The sequence below is a fragment of the Paroedura picta genome, chromosome 3 (genome assembly GCF_049243985.1).
Source record: "Paroedura picta isolate Pp20150507F chromosome 3, Ppicta_v3.0, whole genome shotgun sequence".
Lineage (NCBI taxonomy): Eukaryota > Metazoa > Chordata > Lepidosauria > Squamata > Gekkonidae > Paroedura > Paroedura picta.
This window is the reverse complement of record NC_135371.1, coordinates 5,911,959-5,936,165: the sequence shown is the minus strand read 5'-3', so window position 1 is coordinate 5,936,165 and position 24,207 is coordinate 5,911,959. Positions and strand designations below refer to the sequence as shown.

Sequence of the window (24,207 nt, the reverse complement as noted above, 5' to 3'; positions counted from 1 at the left end):
GAAGACCTCGGAGGGTGCCGGCAAAGGGGAGTCCACGATCCCTGCTTACCGCCTGCTTTTGCCTGGCAGGAACATGTCCAGCTGGTCTTTGGGAGAAGCCGGGACGCAAATCGGATCCAGAGGGTGTGTGGTGAGATAGCCGTCTGCCCTACACTGGAACCCGTGTCCCTGGGCCACCCTCAGACTTGCCCGGCAGATGTCACCCGTGGCTTCAGTATTTTTCATTAAAACAAACCCTTATGCTGCAGCCTTTTTGATGATTAAAAAGCAACTTTAGGCAATAGACATTCCACTTGATCCCAAAGTTTCTCGCCTGATTTTTGACGATATGAGCCTTTGGCTAATTTGAGGATTATACTTCTGTACCGGGACTTTAGGCTTAACCCCCATAGAATATGACCAAGAGCTTTGACTCCTCTCTTTGAGTCCAGCGGGAGGACTTTAGAGGAGATGGAAAAGGTTTTCAGGGGAGGAGCTTTCGCGGATCAAATCTCTGTCCCTCAGGCCTGAGAGGGACTTTGGAGAGTTTGGTTTCCATGATGGAACTTATTTGCCCAACCCCCCTCCCCAAAATAAATCTCTGTTGACATCTCCCAGAGAGAGTGACTTTTTCTTTGAAATAAATATTCAAAAACATTTAACCTACTGATGCCTCAAATTCATGTCATTTTATTGGTCTCTGTTCTTTATTTTTGAAATCTACCAGTCGGCGCTGCATTTCCCACCCTAGGCTTATACTCGAGTCAATAAGTTTCCCCAGGTTTTTTGCGGTAAAATTAGGCGCCTTGGCTAAAATTCGGATCAGTTTAAGCTCGAGTACGTACGGTAAGAGATCTTCACAAGCAGGAAATAATTGCTCTGACTCTACAAAACTTTCATCTAGCTGGCTGACTTTTTAAGGAAAATACGGAGAAGGGAGCATCATAAAATAAACGAAGCCTGAAAAAGGATGGTTGTGACAGGCATTTATTAAGTGCTGCTAAGTAACAACAACAAATGATAGGACCTCTCTAAAAAAAAAAAACAGTACAATAGACCAAGTCGTGGAGCCAATCGACTGTACGAATGAATGCAGCCTACTGCTGTTGAATGTCTATCTCGGCTAGTCAAACTGCAGCCCTCCAGATGTCCATGGACTACAATTCCCATGAGCCCCTGCCAGCGAATGCTGGCAGGGGCTCATGGGAATTGTAGTCCATGGACATATGGAGGGCTGCAGTTTGACTATCCCTGGTCTATCTTGTTATAAGCTGCAACAGAGATAAAAGTTCCTTCCTTAACACCAAGTCCACAGGCTCTTCCGTGAGGGGCCACTGTGAAAAATCTACTTACAAGTTTCTTGCCTACTAACTTCAACTTAAATTTCAAGCCATATTTTGGAGCTCTGAAGGATTCCCTGGATACGTGCAGAGAAAACTCCACTCCCTGCTTGACTCTTAATGTACTGAAAACATTTCTGCACCACCTTGGCACACAAAGAGAGACCCCACGGCAGTGAACGTCAAACCATTACAGCATTTCAATATTAAAAATGGCATAGAATGTCCATCAGCAATGTTATTCGTATCACTGAGTAGCCATTAGCAGACATGCAGGAAAAGCAAACGTACCGGCATTTCTCCACCCAACCCCATTTTAGGAGAGAAAGGGAGAAAGAGTTCTATCTACTAGAGTTCTATCGACTTTCTCATTACGGGTACCTTCTTCTGGCTCTCTTTACCAGACTTGCATTACATATCCTTTTTCAGTGATGGTGACAAGAACCAGCTGGAGCTGCCATATATATATATGCCACTTTTCAGCAGACTGTCAGAGGGACGGAGCAGAACCAATGGGATGAAATTAATTCAAAAGAAATTCCATCTAAACATCCGGAAGAAGTTCCTGACAGTTAGAGCGGTTTCTCAGTGGAACAGGCTTCCTCGGGAGGTGGTGGGTTCTCCATCTTTGGAGATTTTTAAACAGAGGCTGGAGAACCATCAGACAGAGAGGCTGATTCTGGGAAGGCTCAAGGGGGAGGCAGGTGACAGTGGATGAGCGATAGGGTTGTGAGTGTCCTGCATAGTGCAGGGGGTTGGACTAGATGACCCAGGAGGTACCTTCCAACTCTATGAGTATAATGATATACAAGTTCTGTTATCTACATCCTATGCTCTCAACTGAAATAGCTCACAAGAAAAAAAAACCCACAATATCAAGGTCTGACATCTTGCAGGCAGCATCAGAGAGGGGCTATTCTGACTGCTGATCAATGGAAGAGAACCACTCTATCGCACTCCAGCAGGAAGTGAATTGGCAGGTTCCTATTCTACCATGGAAGAAAGCTAGAGAATTCTCTTCTGCTCTACGCTGTAATTCACTGATGGAGTAAAAAGCAGGGATGTATACAGTTTCTCTGCTTGAATCCACATTAAGTATAAAAATACCAGATTCATGACAAAGACTCTGGTTTCCTTCTCAGCATTTACACGGATCCTCTGCGATGGGAACACCTTGATGTGCAGCTTCCTCCCTTGTGGGAATTCTTTGGTGACACGTAAACCTCCCGCTGGGCTAAGATTTTCCCTACACTTCAAACATTTTAACAGCTTCACCCGTGTGAACCCTCTTATGTCTATTAAAACTTGATTGATAAGCAAAGCTCTTGCTACAATCCGAGCAATTAAATGACTTCTGCCCAGTGTGGACCCATTGGTGTAAATTCAGGTGGTTGATCCGTATGAAGCTCTTTCCGCACTCCAAGCACTTATAGGGCTTCTCCCCAGTGTGAACCCTCCGATGTTTAGTCAGCTCCGATTTATCGGAAAAGTTCTCGCTACAACTTGAGCATTGAAATGGCTTCTCCTCGGTGTGGATGAGCTGATGTGAAGTAAGGCTCTTTCTCCATCGGAAGCTCTTCCCACACTCCAGGCACTGGTAGGGCATCTCCCCAGTGTGAATCCGTTGATGTTTAGTAAGGTACGATTTACTACAAAAACTCTTGCCGCAAGCCGAGCAATTAAATGGCTTCTCCTCAGTGTGACTCCGCTGATGTGAAGTAAGGCTGTCCTTCCGTCCGAAGCCCTTTCCGCACAGCAAGCATTTATAGGGCTTCTCCCCAGTGTGAACCCTCTGATGTATCACGAGGGTTGCTCTCGTGGAGAAGCTCTTGCTACAATCTGAGCATGGAAACGGCCTCTCCTCGGTGTGGGTGAGCTGATGTGAAATGAGGCTATTTCGCCACCGGAAGCTCTCTCCACACTCCAAGCATTGATAGGGCTTCTCCCCAGTGTGGATCCGTTGGTGTTTAGCAAGGTAGGATTTATTGCAAAAGCTCTTGCTACAACTGGAGCAGTGAAATGGGTTGTCCCTCGTGTGAACCAGCTGGTGGGAAGTAAGGCCTAGTCTCTGTCTGAAGCTCTTCCCACACTCCGCGCACTGGTACGGCTTCTCTTCTATGTGGATTCGTTGATGGTTACTGAGGTAGCGACGCTGAGAGAAGTTCCGACCACACTGCGCGCAAGTATAGGGCTTTTCTTCTGTGTGAATCCGTAGATGCTTAGTGAGATGGAAACTCAGGGAGAAGTTCTTATCACAATGCAAGCATTTGTAGGGCTTCTCCCCGGTGTGACGCCTTCGGTGGCTAGTCAAGGTGCTACTGTAAGAGAAGGTCTTTCCACAATCCAAGCATTTATAGGGCTTCTCCCCTGTGTGAACTCTCTGATGTAAGTAAAGGCTAAGCTTCCACTTGAGGCTCTTCCCACACTCCAAGCATTTGTAGGGCTTCTCTCCGGTGTGAACTTTCTGATGTAAAGCAAGGCTATATTTCAGACTAAAGCTCTTCCCACACTCCAAGCATTTGTAGGGCTTCTCCCCTGTGTGACTCCACTGATGTAAAGTGAAGCTATCCTTCCGTCCGAAGCTCTTCCCACACTCCAGGCATTCGTAGGGTTTCTCCCCAGTGTGAACCCTCTGATGTATCACAAGGGTTGCTCTCGTAGAGAAGTTCTTGCTGCAATCTGAGCACTGAAACGGCTTTTCCTCAGTGTGAACAAGCTGATGTGAAGTGAGACTTAGCCTCCATCGGAAGCTCTTTCCACACTCCAAGCATTGATAGGGCTTCTCCCCAGTATGAATCCGCTGATGTTTATTAAGGTATGACTTATTACAGAAGCTCTTGCCACAATAGGAGCACTGAAATGGCTTCTCCCCCATGTGAATGAGCCGATGTGAATTAAGGCTCTGTCTCTGTCTGAAGCTCTTCCCACACTCCAAGCACTGATAGGGCTTTTCTTCTGGGTGGATCTGTTGATGGGTAGTGCGGTTGCTGCTCTGAGAAAAGTCCTTACCAGACCCCCAAAAGTTATAGCATTTCTCTGCTGCTGCATGAACCTTCTGATGTAAGACAAGGCTGTACTTCTGACTAAAGCTCTTCCCGCACTGTGAGCATTTGTATGGCTTCTCCCCTTTGTGACTCCTCTGGTGGAAAGTAAGGCTATCCTTCTGACCAAAGCTCTTCCCACACTCCGGGGAGCCATATGCTTTCTTGCTTGTGTGGCTCTTCTGGTCTTTCTGAACCCTGGATTCACAGCTGGACGTTTCCCCTTTCGTGGGGCACTTTTTCCTTCCTTTCCCTCCTGCTTTCTGTACTTTGTCTTGGATCAAGATCCCATCCATGGCTCTACTCTGACAAGCCACCAATTCCTTCCTCTCCTTCTCTTTTCCTCCTTGTTTTCTCTTCAGCTGCTTCGGAGGTCCACCTCGGTCCCAATTCTCAATCTGCAGATCGTGCTCTCTTTCTGAGGACGCCCCTCCGGGCTGCCCCTCTCTCTCGGTCTCTGGTGTGAATCCTGCTGGAACACAGAGAGAGAAATCTAATAAGAGCTGTGGGAGAGAAAGACCACTTAGCACAGCCAGCCATCACTGAATGGTACTTTCCCAAACAAGAACGGGAGGGCTGGAAAGGCCCCTGTATTCCTCCAAGCAAGGGGAAAGGAAGAGGGGGACGGGGGGACCGGAAGGCAGACCAAAGACTCTGTACAGGCCTCTTGCTCCAGAAAGGCTCACCTGGCCACAAATAGGGCTGCGGTCCTTGCAGGACCTTTCAGCTTTTTGCAGGGCCTGTAAGACGGAGCTCTTCCACCAGGTCTATGGTTGAGGCTGGTGCAGACAGAAGAACTGTGGCGCCCCCCAAAGGGCGAAAGGAAGTTATTCCACCACATTCTAACAGTGGTGGCCAGCAGTTCTTCCCTAGTCCCCAGTGGCAGTGGTCCTCAACCCCCGGTCCAGAGACCGGTACCAGTCCGTGAATGTCAGTACCGGGCCGCGGCTCCTCGTCGTCGTCCTCCCCAGCTGCTGCCTCGGGGGCTGCCCTGCTATTCTGCCGTCGGCTCACCTTTGGCGCTCTCTAGCGGCTGCCAGGGCTGGGGCTCGCCCTTGGCGTGGCACTGCGCGCCTGCTGCTGGCAGCGCCCCCCAGCGGGCGGTGGAAAGTCAGAGGCACCAGTGGGAAAGCAAGTGGAGCAGGGCTCAGGCGACGGCGACGTCCCTTGGCCAAAGACTACCCTCCCCCCCACCGGGCCTCAGTAAAATTGTCAAGTGTTGACCGGTCCACCCAGTGTAACCCAGAGAGGCCTACACAGAACCCAACAAAGGCCTACTCAATGGGGCTTAGGCCAGGAAGGTGTTCTGAGGCCTTAGGACACTCCTGCATAAGGCCTCAGGTCACTCAGTTCCCCCATCAGAGAACATTCACCAAAGTTGCCCCGGACTCAGTTTCCTGCAGACTGGCTCAGGGGGCTGCCCTCAATGGCTCCTGCATTGCTGGCGAATAAGAACCTTGACACACCTGAGTGCATCTCCCTGGGTGCCAACAAGACCAGGAGCCAAATGGGGATGGGGCTTGAATTATATTTACTCAAGGGCAAGTCACAGTGCTCAATTCCCTGTTTTCTGTATATGTTTTTCCCAGCTCTGTCTTGGAAGATGTCGGGAGAAGAGTTTGGGTAGCAGAGGGAGCACAGTAGGGATGCAATGCCATAGAGCAGGGGCTGGCAGGGGCTCATGGGAATTGTAGTCCATGGACACCTGGAGGACCACGGGTTGACTACTCCTGTCATAGAGGACAACGGAAATCCTAGAGCATCCTCCATAGCCCCTCTTTTCGGATTTTGAAAAACAACTTCAGCATAGAGAAGTAATCTAACAGAGAGTTTTTCAAAATATGAAAATTGTTAGCCAAAGAGCAAAGCGCGCTGGGATTTATATCAGAGAACTAAAGAAGAATGGAAGTTTGAAGACTCCATAAAAGTCATTTTTGTATATTTGATCTGCCATATTGGTACCCCAATGCCTCTGTACTCTCCCTGACAGGAAACCAAGCCACTGTGTTATTGCTACCGTGCTTTGTGTATTATTGTTATATTGCAACTTCGTTTCCTGTAGAAATCCGTACGAAATCGTCAATTTGCTATGCAATTTTGGTTGACATGTTTTATTATTATACTATATTCTAAGGCAAGGGGGCATTGGAAGGATCCGGGGGGGGGCTGTGAGGAATTTTGGGACAATAAGGGGGCAGTGAGGAAGTTTGGAGAAGAGCAACAGTCTGACTCTTCCTGCCGCAGCTGCATTTTCCGAGCAAGGTGGCTTGCCGCTGCCTGGCTCTGGGTAGTCGTGACCCTGGGTTTCCTTGCTGGTCTCCCAATCGGGGGCTGAACAGGGACCAACCCTGCTTAGCTTCTTGAAGGAAACAACAGCTTCAGAAGGTGAGCTGGATGGGATGCTATTCCTGCTGAGCTCCTTCGCCTCCTCAGACTCTGTCCTTCCTAGTTTCCAGCCTAGATGCCCGGGAATTTCTTAATCCAGGATTGGCAGCCCTTCCCCAAAAGTCTCCATCTTTGGGAGGCTGGAACAGCCACCTCCTGCTTGCTTCTGGCCATGGGATTCTCCATTGTTTGCCTCTCTCTCTCTCTCTCTCTCTTTCCCCATTTGTCTTTCTCCCCAATGAAGACCCAAAGTGACTTTCGTGAATGACGTTCACAACGAACATATGTATTTTTCCCAGTCTAAAATGTGGCCACTGCACAACCACCAACAAAGAAGGGTAGGCAATATAGCGTGTTTTGAATTTGCAGCGGTCCGAACACCGGGAAAGAGGTGTGGGTTCGTATGTATGTGGGGAGGGCTAGAGAGGCTGGCAGCCCTTTGGGAAAACTGTTCTAAGGGAAACAGATTTTACAATTTATTAAATTTTGCATTTCTCTGGCTATTAGAGACCAATTTGATGTTTCAAAACTGCGAAATAAATATTACACTGAGTGATTCCAAACAGGTGTCACATGCACTTTCAACTAGATTTTAAGTAAGAAATAGCTTGTTGAGTCCATAATGTTCCTGTAGGTGTCTATTTCTGTTTTGTTTGTAATGTAATCTATTCACTATTTCAAAATTTTACTTAAAATACGATCACGTGGACTTCCTGAAGTTTGATATAGTGTTCGTCATTATTGTTAGAATTCAAAATTTCGGATGGTACATCAAGGTCAAATTTTACTTTACAAAACAGAATGTTTTATTTATGTCAATAGGAATGCCAGATCAGATGACACGGGGAAAGGGGGCAGCACAAATGACAGCACCAGAAGTGCTCTGTTAGGGCCCCATGAATCCTTAAACTGGGGCTGTCCAGGGTTAAACTGGATGCAAGAGCATCGCAAGGCGAGAGCCAGGGAAACAGCTGCCATTATAGCACCTATCAACTGGAAGAAACAGCCCCCAACCCACGGATGATTTGGTGAGCAGGGGAGGAGAAGAGTGCCTGGCATGCTGTAGGCCCCATCAGGACCAAGCCCTCACTGCCCTGAAGAATCTCCCATCAGGCATTGCAATACTGTCATCATCACTGGTCCAGTTGGGGGATGGCATCACATCTACTTATGCCATGAGGCCGCTAGTTCCCACTGAGGGACCGATTGTTGTGATCTAAAAACAGCACACAGTCCCTCCCTCGTGGGTTGATTTACAAGCCAGCCTGGGAAAACCTGTCAAAAAATATTAATTTCTCCAGGTGGCCTCAAGTAGAAAACGACTGAGGAAAGATATCTGCAGCCTAAGTGGGCTCATCAGACAAGTGAGCTGGATCCATAATGTGGGATTTTTTTTTGCCTTATTGCTCTGGACTGGATTTGTTACAGACACTCCCTCCTCTTCTGTTTTAGTGATAAAAGGGCCAGGATCCTTACCCAGAGAGGCCACCGTCTCATAATTCTCCCGCATGACTTCCCAGTAGAGGGCTCTTTGGTGTGGATCCAGGAGTGCCCATTCCTCCTGCGTGAAGAAGACGGCCACCTCCTCAAAGAACACCGGAGGTCCTGAAGACAGTTGTCCCAAGTTCATCTTCTCTAGCAGTCCCTGAGCATTCAAGCAAGAAAGCAGAATCCCACAGGTTAGTCGTAAGAAATGTGCAAAATGCACAAAACTAATGGCAAGAAACATTAAAGGTGTCTTCTCACCTTTAATGACTCTGAAAAGTACCCCAGGAGTCAGGTGAACCTCCTTGGGAAGGATCATTTAATTTGTCCTGCTATCACTGTGGTCTGTTAAGAGTGTTGTTTTTAGACTTTCGTTTAGTTCTACAACTCCTAATCTTACTGAATTGTCTACCGAATGTCCCATCAGTCAACTGTGTTCACTCACTTCCTGTAGTCTGGCTTTGAGTCCCAGTGTGAAAGGCAGACTCTTAACTATATAATGTAAATAAATAGGAAAAATATAGAAATGCCATCTGAGCCAGTCAGAAAGATGCTATCTTGGGACAGCCCTCCGCACAAGACAGAATGGTGCTGCTAACTAAACTTTTCTTGGGCTTGATTTGCTTCATACTTTATTGGAACAATAACCACAAGGGGCCCTGCAAGCTGAGATTCAGAGATGGGGGTCCGCCAAAAAGGAGGTGGGAGAGGCTACCTACCTACTTACATTCATTCCACATATGTAAAGGTAAAGGTATCCCCTGTGCAAGCACCGAGTCATGTCTGACCCTTGGGGTGACGCCCTCCAGCGTTTTCATGGCAGACACAATACGGGGTGGTTTGCCAGTGCCTTCCCCAGTCATTACCGTTTTACCCCCCCAGCAAGCAGCTGGGTACTCATTTCACCGACCGCGGAAGGATGGAAGGCTGAGTCAACCTTGAGCCGGCTGCTGGGATCGAACTCCCAGCCTCATGGGCAGAGCTTTCAGACTGCATGTCTGCTGCCTTACCACTCTGGGCCACAAGAGGCTCTTTCCACATATATACCACCTCCCTTATAGGCTGGCTTAGTGTGCAGCATCAACAAAACAACAGAATTAAAATAACACATAGCTAAACCACTTAAAACCATCTTTAACTGACAGCAACCTCAATTACAGCTACATTCAGGTGTGTAGCCCTGTTGGTCTGGAGCAGCAGAACAAAACTGGCGTCCAACAGCACCTTCAAGACCAACACTGTTTTATTCTAGGTGTGAGCTTTCACACGCAGGCAAGCTTCCTCGGACAATAAAACAGGAACCATCAGAGTACAGTTATAAGGAGAGAGTAAATTAGCAGGGAATTAGTAAACAGCATCATGGGGCTATCCAACAAATATGCAGCATAATGGCAGGGGGTGGGTGGGTGGGGGCTGAGTTCCCCAGTCCTTTGGGTTCAATCTCCACTCACAAAAAACAGAAGGGGAACAAAAATGTTAAGGTTAGTGATTTAATGGCAGGCGCTCTCCCAGCTGTCAAGAGAAGTAATTAACACAGACTGTGGCTAGCCCCCCCCCCTGTCTCCTCCAAAGCAAGGGAGCATCCCTCAAGGGCCAAGGGCTGAGCTGCAGCTCCAGACTGGCAATTAGGGGGGGCAATTTGTGGCCACCCCAATGACCCACCTCCACCTGCTTTGTGCCCACCGGTCGTGGGGAAGGGGGAGAGGGAGAAATAAATGCAAACCATCACCACCCCCACCCCCACCCCCGGTGGGGCCAGGCCTCTCCCTCCAAGCCGGCCTCCTCAGGGCGCCCACCCACCCATGCACCCTCCCACCCACCGGCTCTCTCGGTGCAGGCACTGGGGCTCCCTCCCCGCCCCTTCCCGGCCCCAAACCTCTGCAGGAAAGCCGCCATTGCACCTTCTTCGCTGCAGCCGCCCCGGAGCCCCGATCCCTCCTCCCGAGGAGACCGCCTCGCCTCCCCCGCCGAGGAACAACGGCCGGATGCCCCCCGCCCTCCCGCGCGCCCCCGCCGCTCTAGGAATCGACCGAACAACCACAGAGGCGCGCGAGCGGCGGCTGACGTTCCCCGCGCAAGGGCTTTCGGGAACTGTAGTTCGCAGCGGCGGGACCCAAGGCAGCCAAGGAGCGAGCGGCATTTCGGAAGGGGAGCAACCAAATTGGGAGTCCGGCGGCACCCTGGAGACCCACAAAGGCGGAGTCCAGATGGACTCCGCCTTTGTGGGTCTCCAGGGTGCCGCTGGAGTCCAATTTGGTTGCGCTGCTGGAGACCAAAACCCAGTAAATGGCTTTCTGGATGCTTTTTGACTTACCCAGCATATCATTGTCACTTCAGCTAGTTACATGCACAATCATTATTTTGACAGACTTTTTAACACTATTATGTTGAATACAAGGGCGTACACATCCCAGAAAGTTTGTCAAAGACTCACAATTGTGGAATGCTTTAAACAAACATGGGTCAATTCATCTCCAGAGTATAAAGATTAGCACCCCAGGCCATTTGCAGGTGGAAGTCCGTGGATGCCGGCGGACGGACCCCGGTGGATGTTGGCCAACCAAAGGCAGTGGAAGTCCTTGGAGGATGCCAGCGGAGTGGAGTCCACGATCCCTGCTTACCACCTGGTTTTGCCTTGCAGGAATGCATCCAGCTGGTTTTTTGGGAGAAGCCGGGACTCAATCCAGATCCCGAGGACATGTGGTGAGATGGCCCTCTGCCCTACACCGGAATGCGTGTCCCTGGGCCACCTCCAGACCTGCCCAGCAGATGTCACCCGTGGAGTTCAAACAAACCATTCTAATTATGCTGCAGCCTTTTTTATGATTAAATGGCAACTATAGTAAATAAACGTTTTTTTGCTTCATCCAGAAGTTTCTTGCCTCATTTACTTTGGACTATATGGGGCTTTTGCTCTTCTGTACCGGGACTTTAGGCTTAACCCCCATAGAATACGAGCAAGAGCTTTGGTTCCTCTCTTTGAGTCCAGTGGGACGACTTTAGAGGAGATGGAAAAGTTTTTCAGGGGAGGAGCTTTCCAGTGTCAAATCTCCCTCCACCAGACCTGAGAGGGACTTTGGAGAGTTCGGTTTCCATGATGGAACTGTTTTGCTCCCACCCACCCCTCCCAGAGCAGCTTATTAAGTTCAAAAGATAACGAAACACGATTTTCTAACGCGGGATAATACATTAAAGGCCAAAGAGAAACTGAAGACCTTGCAAGATATTCAAGTAGGAGAATTTAATGTTCCCATGGATGTTTCCCCATCAGCTTCCAGCTCTTTTTTGGATCCTTCCTCAACATTACCTTTTCCCCTGCCTCTAGGCATTCTCTCCAACACTTCAGTGCTCGTGAGCTTACCTAAGGGATTTGGAGGGGATGGGAGTTCCCTGAATTCTGTTTTTAACTGTGGGTGGGAGAATTCCCTGGCCTGGGCCTTTCAGAAGCAGAGCCCCACCAGATGAAGCCAAAGGTCTATCAGCCAATGTCCTGTTTTCCAAAGTGGCCAGCCTCAGTCTTCTAGGAAGCCTGTGTGCCACAAAGAATAAACACCCCACAGAGTTGCCCCTGGTAACTGATATTCAGAGGTAAACTGCCTCCGAGTGTGGAAGTTCTATTTAACCATCCCCACTAATGACCAAAATAGATAAAACAAATACTGAAGACTCGAGAGGACTTGTCACTGATGAAAGAATCTCACTGAAAGCAGATATCACCTGGATTCCCTTTTGACAGAAGTCCTATAGAATAAAGAAATGAGGAAAACGACAAAAACAGGACACTTTTCTTTCTTTTATGAATATGTTTATTGTATTGCCATTGGATAGGTCTGTTTCTCTCTGTTTAGTCTCGTAACTCAGACTGCCCTAATGGCCAGGTGGCTGGAAGGAACCCATCGTGGCAAATGAGACCATGCAAGTCCCCCAAACTCCGCGGATGAAAGGAGGGATGACAGTGTAAGCCACCCAACAGGAAGTGTCAGCCATACAAGCTCTTGGTGTTGTCTTTCAGGGAGCAGGGATGGGAGCACAAGGACCACCCAGACGGCTGAGGTGAAAACGGCCCTGAGTTCTCCAACTGGCCTTGAAGCCCAATTCTCTGTTCCTCCAGCAGACTGGGACAAGCCCACCAATCCAGGGGAATCAAGAAGGCAAGTTCTTCCGCAAAAGTGGGACAGCTTGCAGGGTAAGCAGGGGGGCCCTGGCACCTTGAAGCCTGATGGGATGCCACACCTGAAGCTCCTGATGACATTGGCCAACAGGAGCTGGCAATCAAAGAGAGAAAAAAAACCTATCCTTAGGCTACTAACATTATTTTCAGAATTTGTACAGAATAAAGTCAAGTAAAAGGTCTCTTCGTTCTATGTTGCTTTATTGTAGCGTGGAATCCAACCAGAACGGTTTCTAGATATATCCCGTTTTCAAAGGGTAATTTTCCTCAGTGGTTGTCCTCTCGCTTGTAAGGATAATGGTAATCCATAATTCAACACCTCTATTAATTGTGTAAAGCAGGGGTAGTCAAACTGCGGCCCTCCAGATGCCCATGGACTACAATTCCCATGAGCCCCCTTGTCAGGGGCTCATGGGGATTGTAGTCCATGGACATCTGGAGGGCCACAGTTTGATTACCCCTGGTGTAAAGCATACACCGGCCTTTGGCTCTGTACTGTAGGGATGCTAGTAATCCAACTGCTTCCAAAAACAACGATTTATTTGAGGCGTGAGCTTTTGCATGCATGTACACTTTGTCTGAAGACATGTACATGCACATGAAAGCTCACAGCTTGAATAAATCTTTGTTGGTCTTAAAGGAGCCTTTGGACTCAAATGTTCCTGTCTTGGCAATTTCTGGTTTAAAACCTTCCCAGCACATCAACACAATCACATCCATTTCCTTTAAACCTGGCTGTGGCTTTTCAGGACACATTCAAAAGGCTTGCTGTAATCTAAGAAACAGATGCCAATTTCCTTCTGAAATTCTCTCGTATGGTCCAGTAACAAAGGGAACTTTGCACAATGATCTCGTGTGTTTTTTTTCCTCCCTGAATCCAGCTTGAACTATTTGCATTTCCATAGATGGTAAAAGTCTTTGCTGTAAGATTTTAAGCACCACTTTACACACATGAGAAATTAATGTGGAGATCCAACAGTTGCTGCAGTCTTTGGCGTCTCCTTTCTTCGGGACTGGAAAGTAAACCATTTCCAATCTGCAAGCCATTGTTTTTTTCTCCCATACATATTGGCACAATCTTGTTACAATCTTGATAAGACTCCATTTCTGTGGCTTGGGACAGCTCCATTGATACATCATATATTCCTATTGATTTGTTTCTTCCAAATGCATTCGGTGCAGCTTCACTTTCTAAAACTTCTTCAAAAGATTAATCTTGGATAGAATCTGTCATCTTTCATATCTCTTTCGTATAGTTCTTTGGTGTATTGTTCCCATCTTTTCTTTATTTCTGTGTTGGTCTTTCAGCATGCCTAACCCCTGCCTGCCATTTCCCTTTGATTGCTTGTACCTTGTGAAAGAGATCTCCTGTTCTTCCTTTGTTGTTTTTCCCCATTTCTTTACACTGGTTATTATACAAGTGCTTTGTCTCTATATGTGCCACTCAAACACTGCCTAAGCACCCTTTAAAGTAATCCAACAGAGAGTGCCCCAACTGAATAATTCATTCTAAGTTCTTTTGCCCTTCCTGAATTTATTCCCTATTGAATCCACTGGGCATTCCTGGAGTTCTATTGTCTCCCTCCTTAATCATCTTGGCTGGCCTCTTTACCACATTTGTAATATACTTTTGTGCTATAGCAACGACAATCAGCCAGAACTATCAGATACATGCCAATATTCTGCAGACCGTAAAACAAGCATAATTTCTTTTTTAAAAAACCCAACTGTCATGCCTATTTACATCCCATGCTTTCAGGCGAAAAAGCTTTCAAGGGGTTTGCCACAAGAAAATAATAAACCCGCAATACAAAGATCTTAAATTGTTACAAGCAGCAGCAAACAGTAACTATTCTGCCCCCTGTTCAATGGAAGTAACCCATTTTATCTTACTCCGGTTGGAGGTCTGATTAACCAGTTCTTATTTGATCATGAAACTCAGAAAACTCTCTCCCACATTATGCTGTAATTCACAGACAGAGAAAAAAAATCCAGAGATTTATGCAATTTCTCTACATGAATCCACAGAAGTACAAGACCAGATTCACAAGAAAGGCTCTGGTTTCAATCTCAGCATTTAGACAGCTCTTCCACTGTATGAACGTTCTGATCTGATCATTTCCCCCTAGTGTGAATTCTTCAGTGATGAGGAAAACCTTGCACTGGGACGTAAAGTTCTCCCACGTTCCAAACATTTTTATGGTTTCTCCCCTACATGAATCCTCTTATGTTGATTAAGACCTGATTTATGAGAAAAGCTCATGCTACAATCTGAACAATTAAAAGGTTTCTCCCCCGTGTGAATGAGTTGATGTGAAGTAAGATGGTGTCTCTGTCTGAAGCTTTTCCCGCACTCCAAGCACTGATAGGGCTTCTCCCCTGTGTGAATCCTCTTATGCTGTTTAAGGCCGGATTTATCAGAAAAGCTCTTCTTACAATCTGAGCACTGAAATGGCTTCTCCCCAGTGTGAATGAGCTGATGGGAGGTAAGGTGGTGTCTCTGCCTGAAGCTCTTCCCACACTCCAGGCACTGATAGGGCTTCTCACCTCTGTGAATACGTTGGTGGTCGCTGAGGTTGCCACTCTGAGAGAAGTTCTTTCCACACTCCAAACATTTATAGCGCTTCTCTGCTGTGTGAATCTGCTGATGGCTACTGAGGTGGGCACTTTGAGAGAAGTTCTTCCCACACTCCAAACATCGGTAGGGCTTCTCACCTGTGTGAATCCTTTGATGTGTAATGAGGCTCACCTGCTGGCTGAAGCTCTTCCCACATTCAAAACATTTATATGGCTTCTCCCCAGTGTGAATCCTTTTATGTTGAGTCAGGCCTGATTTATGAGAAAAGCTCATGCTACAATCCGAGCAATTAAATGGCTTCTCTCCAGTGTGAATGAGCTGATGTGAGATAAGGTGGAATCTCTGTCTGAAGCTCTTCCCACACTCCAAGCACTGATAGGGCTTCTCCCCGGTGTGAATCCTCTTATGTTGATAAAGGCCTGACTTATGAGAAAAGCTCTTGCTACAATCGGAGCACTGAAATGGCTTCTCCCCAGTGTGAATGAGCTGATGTGAAGCAAGGCTGACTCCACACCGGAAGCTCTTCCCACACTCCAAACATCGATAGGGCTTCTCTCCTGTGTGAATCCGTAGATGGTCACTGAGGTTGCCACTCTGAGAGAAGTTCTTTCCACACTCCAGACATTTATAGCGCTTTTCCGCTGTGTGAGTCTGCTGATGACTAGTCAGGTGGGCACTCTGAGAGAAGTTCTTACCACACTCCAAGCATTGGTAGGGCTTCTCCCCTGTGTGAGTCCTTTGATGTATGATGAGGCCTACCTGCTGACTAAAGCTCCTCTCACACTCGAGGCATTTATATGGCTTCTCCCCTGTGTGAATCCTCTTATGTTGATTAAGGCCTGATTTATGAGAAAAGCTCATGCTACATTCCGAGCAGTTAAATGGCTTCTCCCCAGTGTGAATGAGCTGATGCGTGGTAAGGTGGTGGCTCTGCCTGAAGCTCTTCCCACACTCCAAGCATTTATAGGGTTTCTCCCCCGTGTGAATCCTCTTATGTTGATTAAGGCCTGATTGATGGGAAAAGCTCATGCTACACTCCGAGCAATTAAATGGCTTCACCCCAGTGTGAATGAGCTGATGGGACATAAGGTGGTGGCTCTGTCGGAAGCTCTTCCCACACTCCAAGCAGTGATAGGGCTTTTCCCCCGTGTGGATTCTCTGATGTAAAGCAAGGCTCTCCTTCCAACTGAAGTTCTTCCCACATTCCGGGCAACTAAATGTTTTCTTGCCTGTCTGGCTCTTTTCCTCTTGCTTAACACTGGGCATGCAGCTGACCTTTACCTCTTCTTCAGGGCACGTATTCCTTCCGTTTTCTTTTTGTATTTTGCTTTGTGCTGGGATCTCACACTTGGCTGTGCTCTGACAGTCGACCAATTCCTTGCTCCATTCTTGTTCTCCTTCTGTTTTTATTGTGCAAGGCTTCAGAGGTTCATCTCCATCCCAAGGTTCCACCTTCAGGTCCTCCTCTTTTACCGAAGGCATCTCTCCTGGCTGCCCATGTCTCTCAGTCTCTGGTGCATCTCCTGCTGGAAAGGGGAGAGAGAAATCCAGTAAGAGCAGCAGGCAAGAAAAGCCACTTAACACAGCCTGTCGTTAGCAAATAAGGAGGCCCCAAAAAGCCTCTGTATAGCCTCTGTATAGCTACGAGCAAGGGCAGAAACCGGCAGAGGAAGTGGGGGGCAGAGGGGACCGGAAGGGTTGACCATAGAGGAACTGGTTCTCCACAATCCAGTAGGCCTCTTGCTCCGAACACACCATAACAGAACACCCATTAGGAGATCTTCATGTCCCCTCGGGGCAGTGAAAGAGAAGTCAGCCTTTTTCTCTCTAACAGAACACCTCCATAGGCAAAAAGAGCCATAATTGGTCAATCCGGATCCCTATTCCCAACAAGAAAGAGCTCTTGGCCCTCTATAGCTGGACAGAGAGAGAGAGGGTGGGAGAGGGGTTTTAGAACTCTGTATTGCCATCTTTTTTAATTTCATTGTTCCGTGTTAATTTTTAACAAGTTTTAATGGGGTCATACGGGTTATTTATCATCTTATTGTGAACCGCCGCGAGTCCGAATGGAATGCGGCGGTATATAAATCCAAAAATAAATACATATTTGCAAAAATTATTTGTTTGGAAAATGCTGACACGGCCTTTCCGAGGAGCCTCCACAAAGCAGCTTTAAAAAACGAAGTGTAGCAACAGTAAAATATCTTAAAACTCCATCTCGCAAAAACACAGCCGGAACATCAACCCAGAAAACATGGAGCAGCCTAAAATTGATTTTACACATCCCTTAGGCTAAAAATAGATTACACAAAAAAGCTTTTCTTTAGAAAAGGCCATGAAAGGCCTGGGTGAAGAGAAACATTTTGGTCAGGCCCCTAAAAGAAACTTGTGCAGGCAATCTGGGGGCCCTCAGTGGGAAGGCCATTGCACAGGTAAGCTGCCACCCCTGAAGATTTCTCACCTACTACACCTCTGAAGGCAGAGCAGAGCTTATCAGGAGGGCCTTAGCTGCTGAGCTGGATGGAAAGGAAGTGTGTTTTTCCTCCATGTAACCTGCTCCCAAGCTGTTTAAAGCCTTTGAATTATCCCTGGAACGGATAGTCAGCAGGGGTCTTTCAGCAACGTGATGTTTTTGATAGATTACCTCTGCAAAAGCAAACTCAGCAGAAAACGCAGCAGGGTCTCGTGACCGATTCTTATTCCAACTTCGCCTCAGTATCAAAATTCTTGTCAAGGACAAGTTAAACACGGTTGCACTTACCTATAACTGGTGTTCATCAACGTGTCTTCTGTGCAGGCACAACCCAGGGGCTGCGGACACACAGGCCAGCTGAGGATAGGAGGTTCTCAGGGGTAGTCAAACTGCAGCCCTCCAGATGTCCATGGACTACAATTCCCAGAAGCCCCTGCCAGAGAATGCTTCTGGGAATTGTAGTCCATGGACATCTGGAGGGCCGCAGTTTGACTACCCCTGTTCTAGATCCTATGGAAGTGAGGGGGAGTCCCTCCCCACCAGAAGTGAACATGATGATTTCCCCATCCCCCAAAAAAAACCCATCAGGTGCTCAGGAGAAACGGCACCCCCTTCCCTCACACAGCATGGTGTAGTCCTGTGCAGTCCCACGCTGATATTCTAGCAGGGGTAGTCAAACAGCAGCCCTCCAGATGTCCATGGACTACAATTCCCACGAGCCACCCTGCCAGGATGCCGGGTTATCGTGTGTGGGCTCTCACTACATCTGAAGGGTGTATTTGGGGGCCAGTCATTCATGCTGCTCACAGGCCCTCACTCACTGAAATGGCGGCAAGCAAGGAAAAACACCTGACACCTTATTGCAGAGGTGGCCCAGGCGTATTCAAGCGCACCACCTTAACATGCAGCACACCAAAGACGAAGATCACAGATGCTCTTAGCCCAATGTGAGCAGTGGGACGGTGACCGAAAGCAAATGCCCAAACCAGAACCACCAGCGACCTGAGGCAGAGGTCCAGCTTGGACCATCAAAGAGCCTCCAGCAAGCGGGGACTCTGGATCAAATCCACAAGAACTGGAGTCAGACCAGAGGGCCAGCAAGAAGCATCTGGACAGATGCGTACCAACCGTAGGGTGAGAAGGAAAACTTATTTCTGCAGGGACTAGACCAGAGATCATGGTGGAGGTTTGGTTGCCCTTCTGAACATTGTCCTGCTAAAAAAGAGAGTGTTACCCTACAAAGAAGGGCAGGAGGGAACCTATGGTGTTTTGCTCAACAAATATTTTGTGTGATTACCGTGTGGTTTTATACGTGCCTTGCTGTGGTTTAGGACAGGGGTAGTCAACCTGTGGTCTTCCAGATGTTCGTGGACTACAATTCCCATGAGCCCCTGCCAGCAAACGCTGGCAGGGGCTCATGGGAATTGTAGTCCATGAACATCTGGAGGACCACAGGTTGACTACCCCTGGTTTAGGAGGCAGACCCCTATCAGAAGGAAGAGGGGACACTAGATTGGTGACTGAAACGTATTACCATTATGATTGGATGGTAGGTGTATCCTGGGGGGGGCCAGGTGGACTGGGTTTGTAGAGTTGGCCAATGGAGGGCAGAGCATTACAACAAGAAACCTTCCTTTCTCAGCAGGCCCCTCCCATCGCCTGGGGGTCCCCCTTCAATGCCTTCTGGTTGGCTCCTCAACCCTACAGTATCACCTCCAGTGTGCACACCACAAGGTGTTTGTGGGACAATAGAAGGCAGGTATTCTCACCCCTTTGGAGATCTGGCCTGTATGTTTCCAAGGGGCGGCTCCACAGGGCGGATTGCAGCAGTCTTTCCCAGTCCCTTAAAAGTCTTCCTTTCCATACCCTTTTGCATTCCCTTGGATTCGACCAGGGACTTTCAATTTGCATCTCAGGAGCTGGGGACCCTCCTCCTATCCAGGTTCCGATCTTCTCCCTAGTGTTCCTGAGACCCTGCTGGAGGGACCCAGAGCTGGCAAACTGGAAGAGGGACTGGGGAAGAGAAAGGGAAGTGCAGAGAGCTGCTAGGTTGTGCCAATTCTGGATGTTTTTTTAATGCATTCACTTGGAGGCCCTAAGACACGCATGGGTGCAAAGAGGCACGCTCTATCTTCTGTCAGGGACGAACGCTTGTCCTGAAGTCATGGAGGGACCTCAGAAGGTCCTCCTCTTCCCCTTCCAAATTCATAAGAAAACGGGGGGAAAGGGAATCCTTACCCACAGAAGCTGTAGATTCATAATTTTCCAGCATGACTTCGCAGCAGAGGTCTTTGGACCGGATCCAGAAGAACCTATTGTTCCTGAATGAATAACACGGCCACCTCTTCGAAGGACACGGGGGTCTCTGAAAGGCACATATATGGGGAGGGCCTTGATTCCGAGAAGACAGTCACTTCAAGAAGGACGCAGAAACCCCTACAGGTCTCAAAGTTAGCAGAATCTTTTTTTAAGTTTCAAACTCCCCAAATTTTACCTTGCACATAACAGTCCTGAAATACACTGAGGTGTTTTTTTTCCATACAATGATTCCACTTCAAACATTTTTGTCTCGAAAAGGTGACCTCTGACGCTCTAACGCAGGGGTAGTCAACCTGTGGTCCTCCAGATGTTCACGGACTGCAATTCCCATGAGCCCCTGCCAGCGTTCGCTGGCAGGGGCTCATGGGAATTGTAGCCCATGAACATCTGGAGGACCACAGGTTGACTACCCCTGCTCTAACGTTTACATCCGGTGTGGCTAATTCTGGCCCTTGTGTCTTCATTCAATTACCCCCACACACACACACACACACAAAGCACAAGTAGCGATCCTAGGAAGGGAGATGTGGGGAATTGAACATTCAGAAGAAGAGCTTGGTTTTATATGTTGCTTTTCTCTACCCGAAGGGTCTCAAAGCAGCCTACAACCACAATCACAAGCTCCCCTTCACTGACAGTCTTCAAGCAGCGGCTGGACAGCTACTTCTCCTGGATGCTTGAGGCTGATCCTGCATTGAACTGGGGGACAGGCTAGATGGCCTGTGTGGCCCCTTCCCACTCTAAGATCCCGTGACTGCAACCGCTAACGCCTCAACGTGTCTGTGAAAAGGACAATAACTGTCCTGCAGGCAGGCTTAGGGATGCCAACCTCCAGGTGGGACCTGGGGAACCCCCCCAAATTACAGCTCGTCTCCAAGCGACAGAGCTCAGTTCCCCGGGAGAAAAGGGCTGCTTGGGAGGGTGGGCTCCAGTGCGTTATACTCCACGGAGGTCCCTCCCCGACCCAAATCCTCCCCCCCCCCAAGTCTCCAGGTATTTCCCAAGCCACTACTGGCACTCCCAGGGATGCCAACCTCCAGGTGGGACCTGGGGATCCCCTGGAATTGCAGCTTGTCTCCAGGCGACAGAGCTCAGTTCCCTGGGAGTAAAAGGGCTCCAGAGCATTATACTCCTCGGAAGCCCCTCCCGGAAAAATCCCCCCCCCAAGTCTCCAGGTATCTGCCAACTCTGAGCTGGCAACCAACCAGAGGAGACACAGCATTGACTGTTCTGCACAAGGGCAGAAGGACTGTCCTGGATGTCGGGGCGCTTGCAACAAGCCCCTGCCCCAGACGCCCACCCCTTGGCCCCGGCAGCCCCCCAGCCCGCTCCTTGCAGCCAGCTCAGCCCCCCCCCCCGTCTCCTTCATGCAGCCCCCTCCTCCCTCCCCCCTGCCCAAGGGGAGGCCCCAACATCTCACCTTCCCCTGCAGGAAGCCCCCCCAAAGCGGGGAGAACCGGGGGGGAGGCGGATCCGGACTGAATCCCCCGGGCTCGCGCTGGCAATCTGGAGCCGAAGAACCCCAAAGGGAGGCGGGAGCTTTTCTCTCTCTCCCCCCCCCCCCCAACCCCGGGCGGTTCTGTTTCCGTGTCGGAGGCGGATTTCTGGGCAATGTAGTTTCCTGCTCGAGGCCGAGGCGCGGGGCTCAGCAAGCCGGCCGATCGGGGCAGCCAAGGCGCCTCTTCCCCGCCGGCTCCCGGCTCTCCTCGAGCTCCTTCCCGGCTTGCGCCCTCCGCCCTGGTTGCAACTGCAAACTCTTGCAGGCGGGTGCCTGATGCGGGAGGCGGCCACGAGCACGGAGGGCTTTCCCGGGTGGGATCCTGCGGAATTGCAGTCCATCCCCCCCCCCCTGGAAGAAGTGGGTGCTTGTTAGGGTGGGGGGGGGACTCCATAGCATTGGACAACAAGGAGGTCCCTCCCGGCTGCAAAACCCAGCCACCCCATCTCCCCCCCACCCCAAGTTTCCCGGTATCTCCCGACCCAGAGTTGGCAACCCTAAGGAAGGGGGCCGATCCGGAGCTGCTAGTGTGGCTGCCTAGTAGAACCTCCACATCCAGAGGCAGTCAACCCCTCCAAAGACGGGCTGGAAGGTAAAATGGAGGGAGAGAGCGTTGCTCTTTGTGTCGGGCACGTGTGCTTCCGGCTGCTTCGGAGACAGATCGGCGGAAGCCAAAATGCCTATCAGAGCCGAAGTGAAGCCCGATTCGGTGCTTCGGGGCTTTGCATTTTTGCCCGGGCTCCTCCCGGGGAAAAGGGGCGGGGCGGGAGGCAGACCAATGGCTGGGCTCTCTGGAGGGGCCCAGCCAATCATTGCAAGGAGGAGGTGGGCCGCTTGCTAAGTTCGCTTGCAGGGAAGTAAGACAAGGGAAGTGATCAGGGAGCAGGCGGGGGGGGAGGAGTTAGCCTATCAGGAGGCAGGTTTGAGGGGGGGAAACATTTTTTAGCCAATCATAGGAGGCTTTTCCCTTTTGAAACTCTCTGCGTGGCTAAGAGGTATATAAGGCTAGGGGGGCTTCTTGCCTGTTTCTTTTGCTGGCTGCTGCCTCGCTGGCCTGCTGCTCTGGCGGGAGAGTGTGCTGGGCCTGACTGGCTGCTGCTGCGCTGAGCCTTGGAGGATCTACATCGCTGGAGAAGACATCCAAGGGTTTGCCCATCCTTTCCCCCCCCCTCTTGCTTTCTCACTTTTCTTCTTGTTCTTCTCACTTTTAATCGCATTTTACTTGACTTCACTTCTCATTTTTGAACCAAGCTATTCTTGGGGGGGTTCTGGGGTTGGGGTGGGGTCTGGGGCTGCTTGGGATTCCCTGTTTCCTCTCTCCTGGAGCTTATTCCTTGTTTGTTCTCTGCTCTGACCGAGTGCGGCTGTGGGCTGGGAAGCAGCACGGTTTGTTTGGTGTTTCTTCTTGTTGCTCTTTACAATTTTTTTTTTTAAAGCTTTAACTCGCAGTGTTGTTGCGGTGGGGGTGGGCCAGCTCTGGTTTGCTGATTTGCTCCTTCTGTTGTGGTCACTGCTTGGTTCTTCTTGGGTTGCCCAGTTAGGTTTTCCCCTCTAAATAGACACTAGAAGAGAGTATTGTAAGAAAATATTTTAAAGGCCTCCTAATATTTTAGGATAGACCTTCAGTTCTTTCCCTAATTAGCCAGTTTAGGACTAGAATTATAAGAGAAAAGGCAAGTCACACCTCTTCCTTACTGTTTAAATCGTTAAAAACCATCCCCACAAGCTGTGCCTCTTCCCCAGTGAAGGCCAGTTTTCCTGTTAGAGGACTTCAAGCCCACTACTTTCTTGGGTTCTTAGTGGCAGAGGTGGGGGTCTGCTGTGCATCTCTTCAGCCTTCCTCCTAGACTTGCTAGTCAGGTGTCCTAGTTAGTTTTTGGAAACCTTACCCTAACTTTCTAAAAAAAACTTGATTGTTCCCTGCTCAAGGTTAGCTAGGGTCACTTTTGGCTAGCCAGGTTTAGCGTCAGATTTAAAAACCACAACAGAAGACAGGAGCAAAAATCTCCTTCGAAGTCAGGTTAGGCTTTTCAAACCAAGCAAAACAATTTAGCTTGGGGGGGGTGTCCTAACAAGTTTTCAGGGTTCTTTTCAGGGTGTCAGTAGAGTGACTCCAGGTCCTCTAATTCCCCTGCACCTGAAGTCAGACAGTGTTTGATCAAGCGTTTAGCGATGAGTGGCAAGCAGGAAAGTCAGAGGGGCCCTGGGGGCAAGGCCCTGCGGAAGACTAGAGGGGTTGAGGGGCGGGGCAGAGGGATGGGCGCGGCCTTCGCCCCACCCGCGAAGATGCCCACGTTGGCACCACCTTCCACCGCCCCAACCTCTGGCCGGAGTACTGCAAGGAAGAGCACCCGAAAGAGTCTCCGCATCGAGGCGGCTGCTATGGCGCCCCCTTCAGAGGGGCAGGCAGGGGCAGGTTCTGGCACTGCTGCTGGGGGGTCTGCTGATCAGACAGCACCTCCTGGGGCCAAAGAGGAATGGTGCTCGCAGGAGGAGCTTGATCTGTCCCTTGGGGGTGTGAGTGGCCAGTCCCCGATCCTCAGGCCAGGCATGGAGGAGTATGGAGATAAGCTGGCCCACCCTTCGACTCCACCGTCGCCTTCAGGATCCAGCGGGCCTGAGTCGGAGGGGGAACTGGAGCAGAGAAGAGAGGTGAAGCAAGAGGGAAAGATCGAGGTGCAACTCCCCGAATCGCCCCCTGAACCCCTTGCTCCTCGTTTAGCTCCTCCTGCTCCCAACGCTGGACACGGCGGGTCTGCCCAGAGCTCCTCGCAGGAGGCGGCTCAGGGGATTCCCGAGGCTGCCAGTCAGCCTGGGGGGTCCCGAATCTCCCAGGTCTGGAAGCACTTCCGGGTCGTGGAGGACATCCACTTGGCCGAGTGCCAGATCTGTAGGCAGAGGGTCAGTCGAGGGAGGCAGCCCCGCCACTTCTCGACGA

The 24,207-nt window shown here is 49.6% G+C and overlaps 1 protein-coding gene across 1 annotated transcript; it reads right to left on the bottom strand.

Annotated features, from left to right (window-relative positions):
- Window positions 1-950: 950 nt before the first annotated feature.
- LOC143834170 (uncharacterized) lies at window positions 951-21,402 on the bottom strand. Its single transcript, XM_077330772.1, has 4 exons — window positions 21,192-21,402; window positions 19,691-19,817; window positions 14,631-16,505; window positions 951-4,124 (listed from the first exon to the last, which is right to left on the bottom strand). Exons 2-4 carry the CDS (start codon window positions 19,722-19,724, stop codon window positions 2,566-2,568), a joined length of 3,468 nt encoding a protein of 1,155 aa, XP_077186887.1. The 5' UTR covers window positions 19,725-19,817; window positions 21,192-21,402; the 3' UTR covers window positions 951-2,565.
- Between the last annotated feature and the right edge of the window lie 2,805 nt (window positions 21,403-24,207).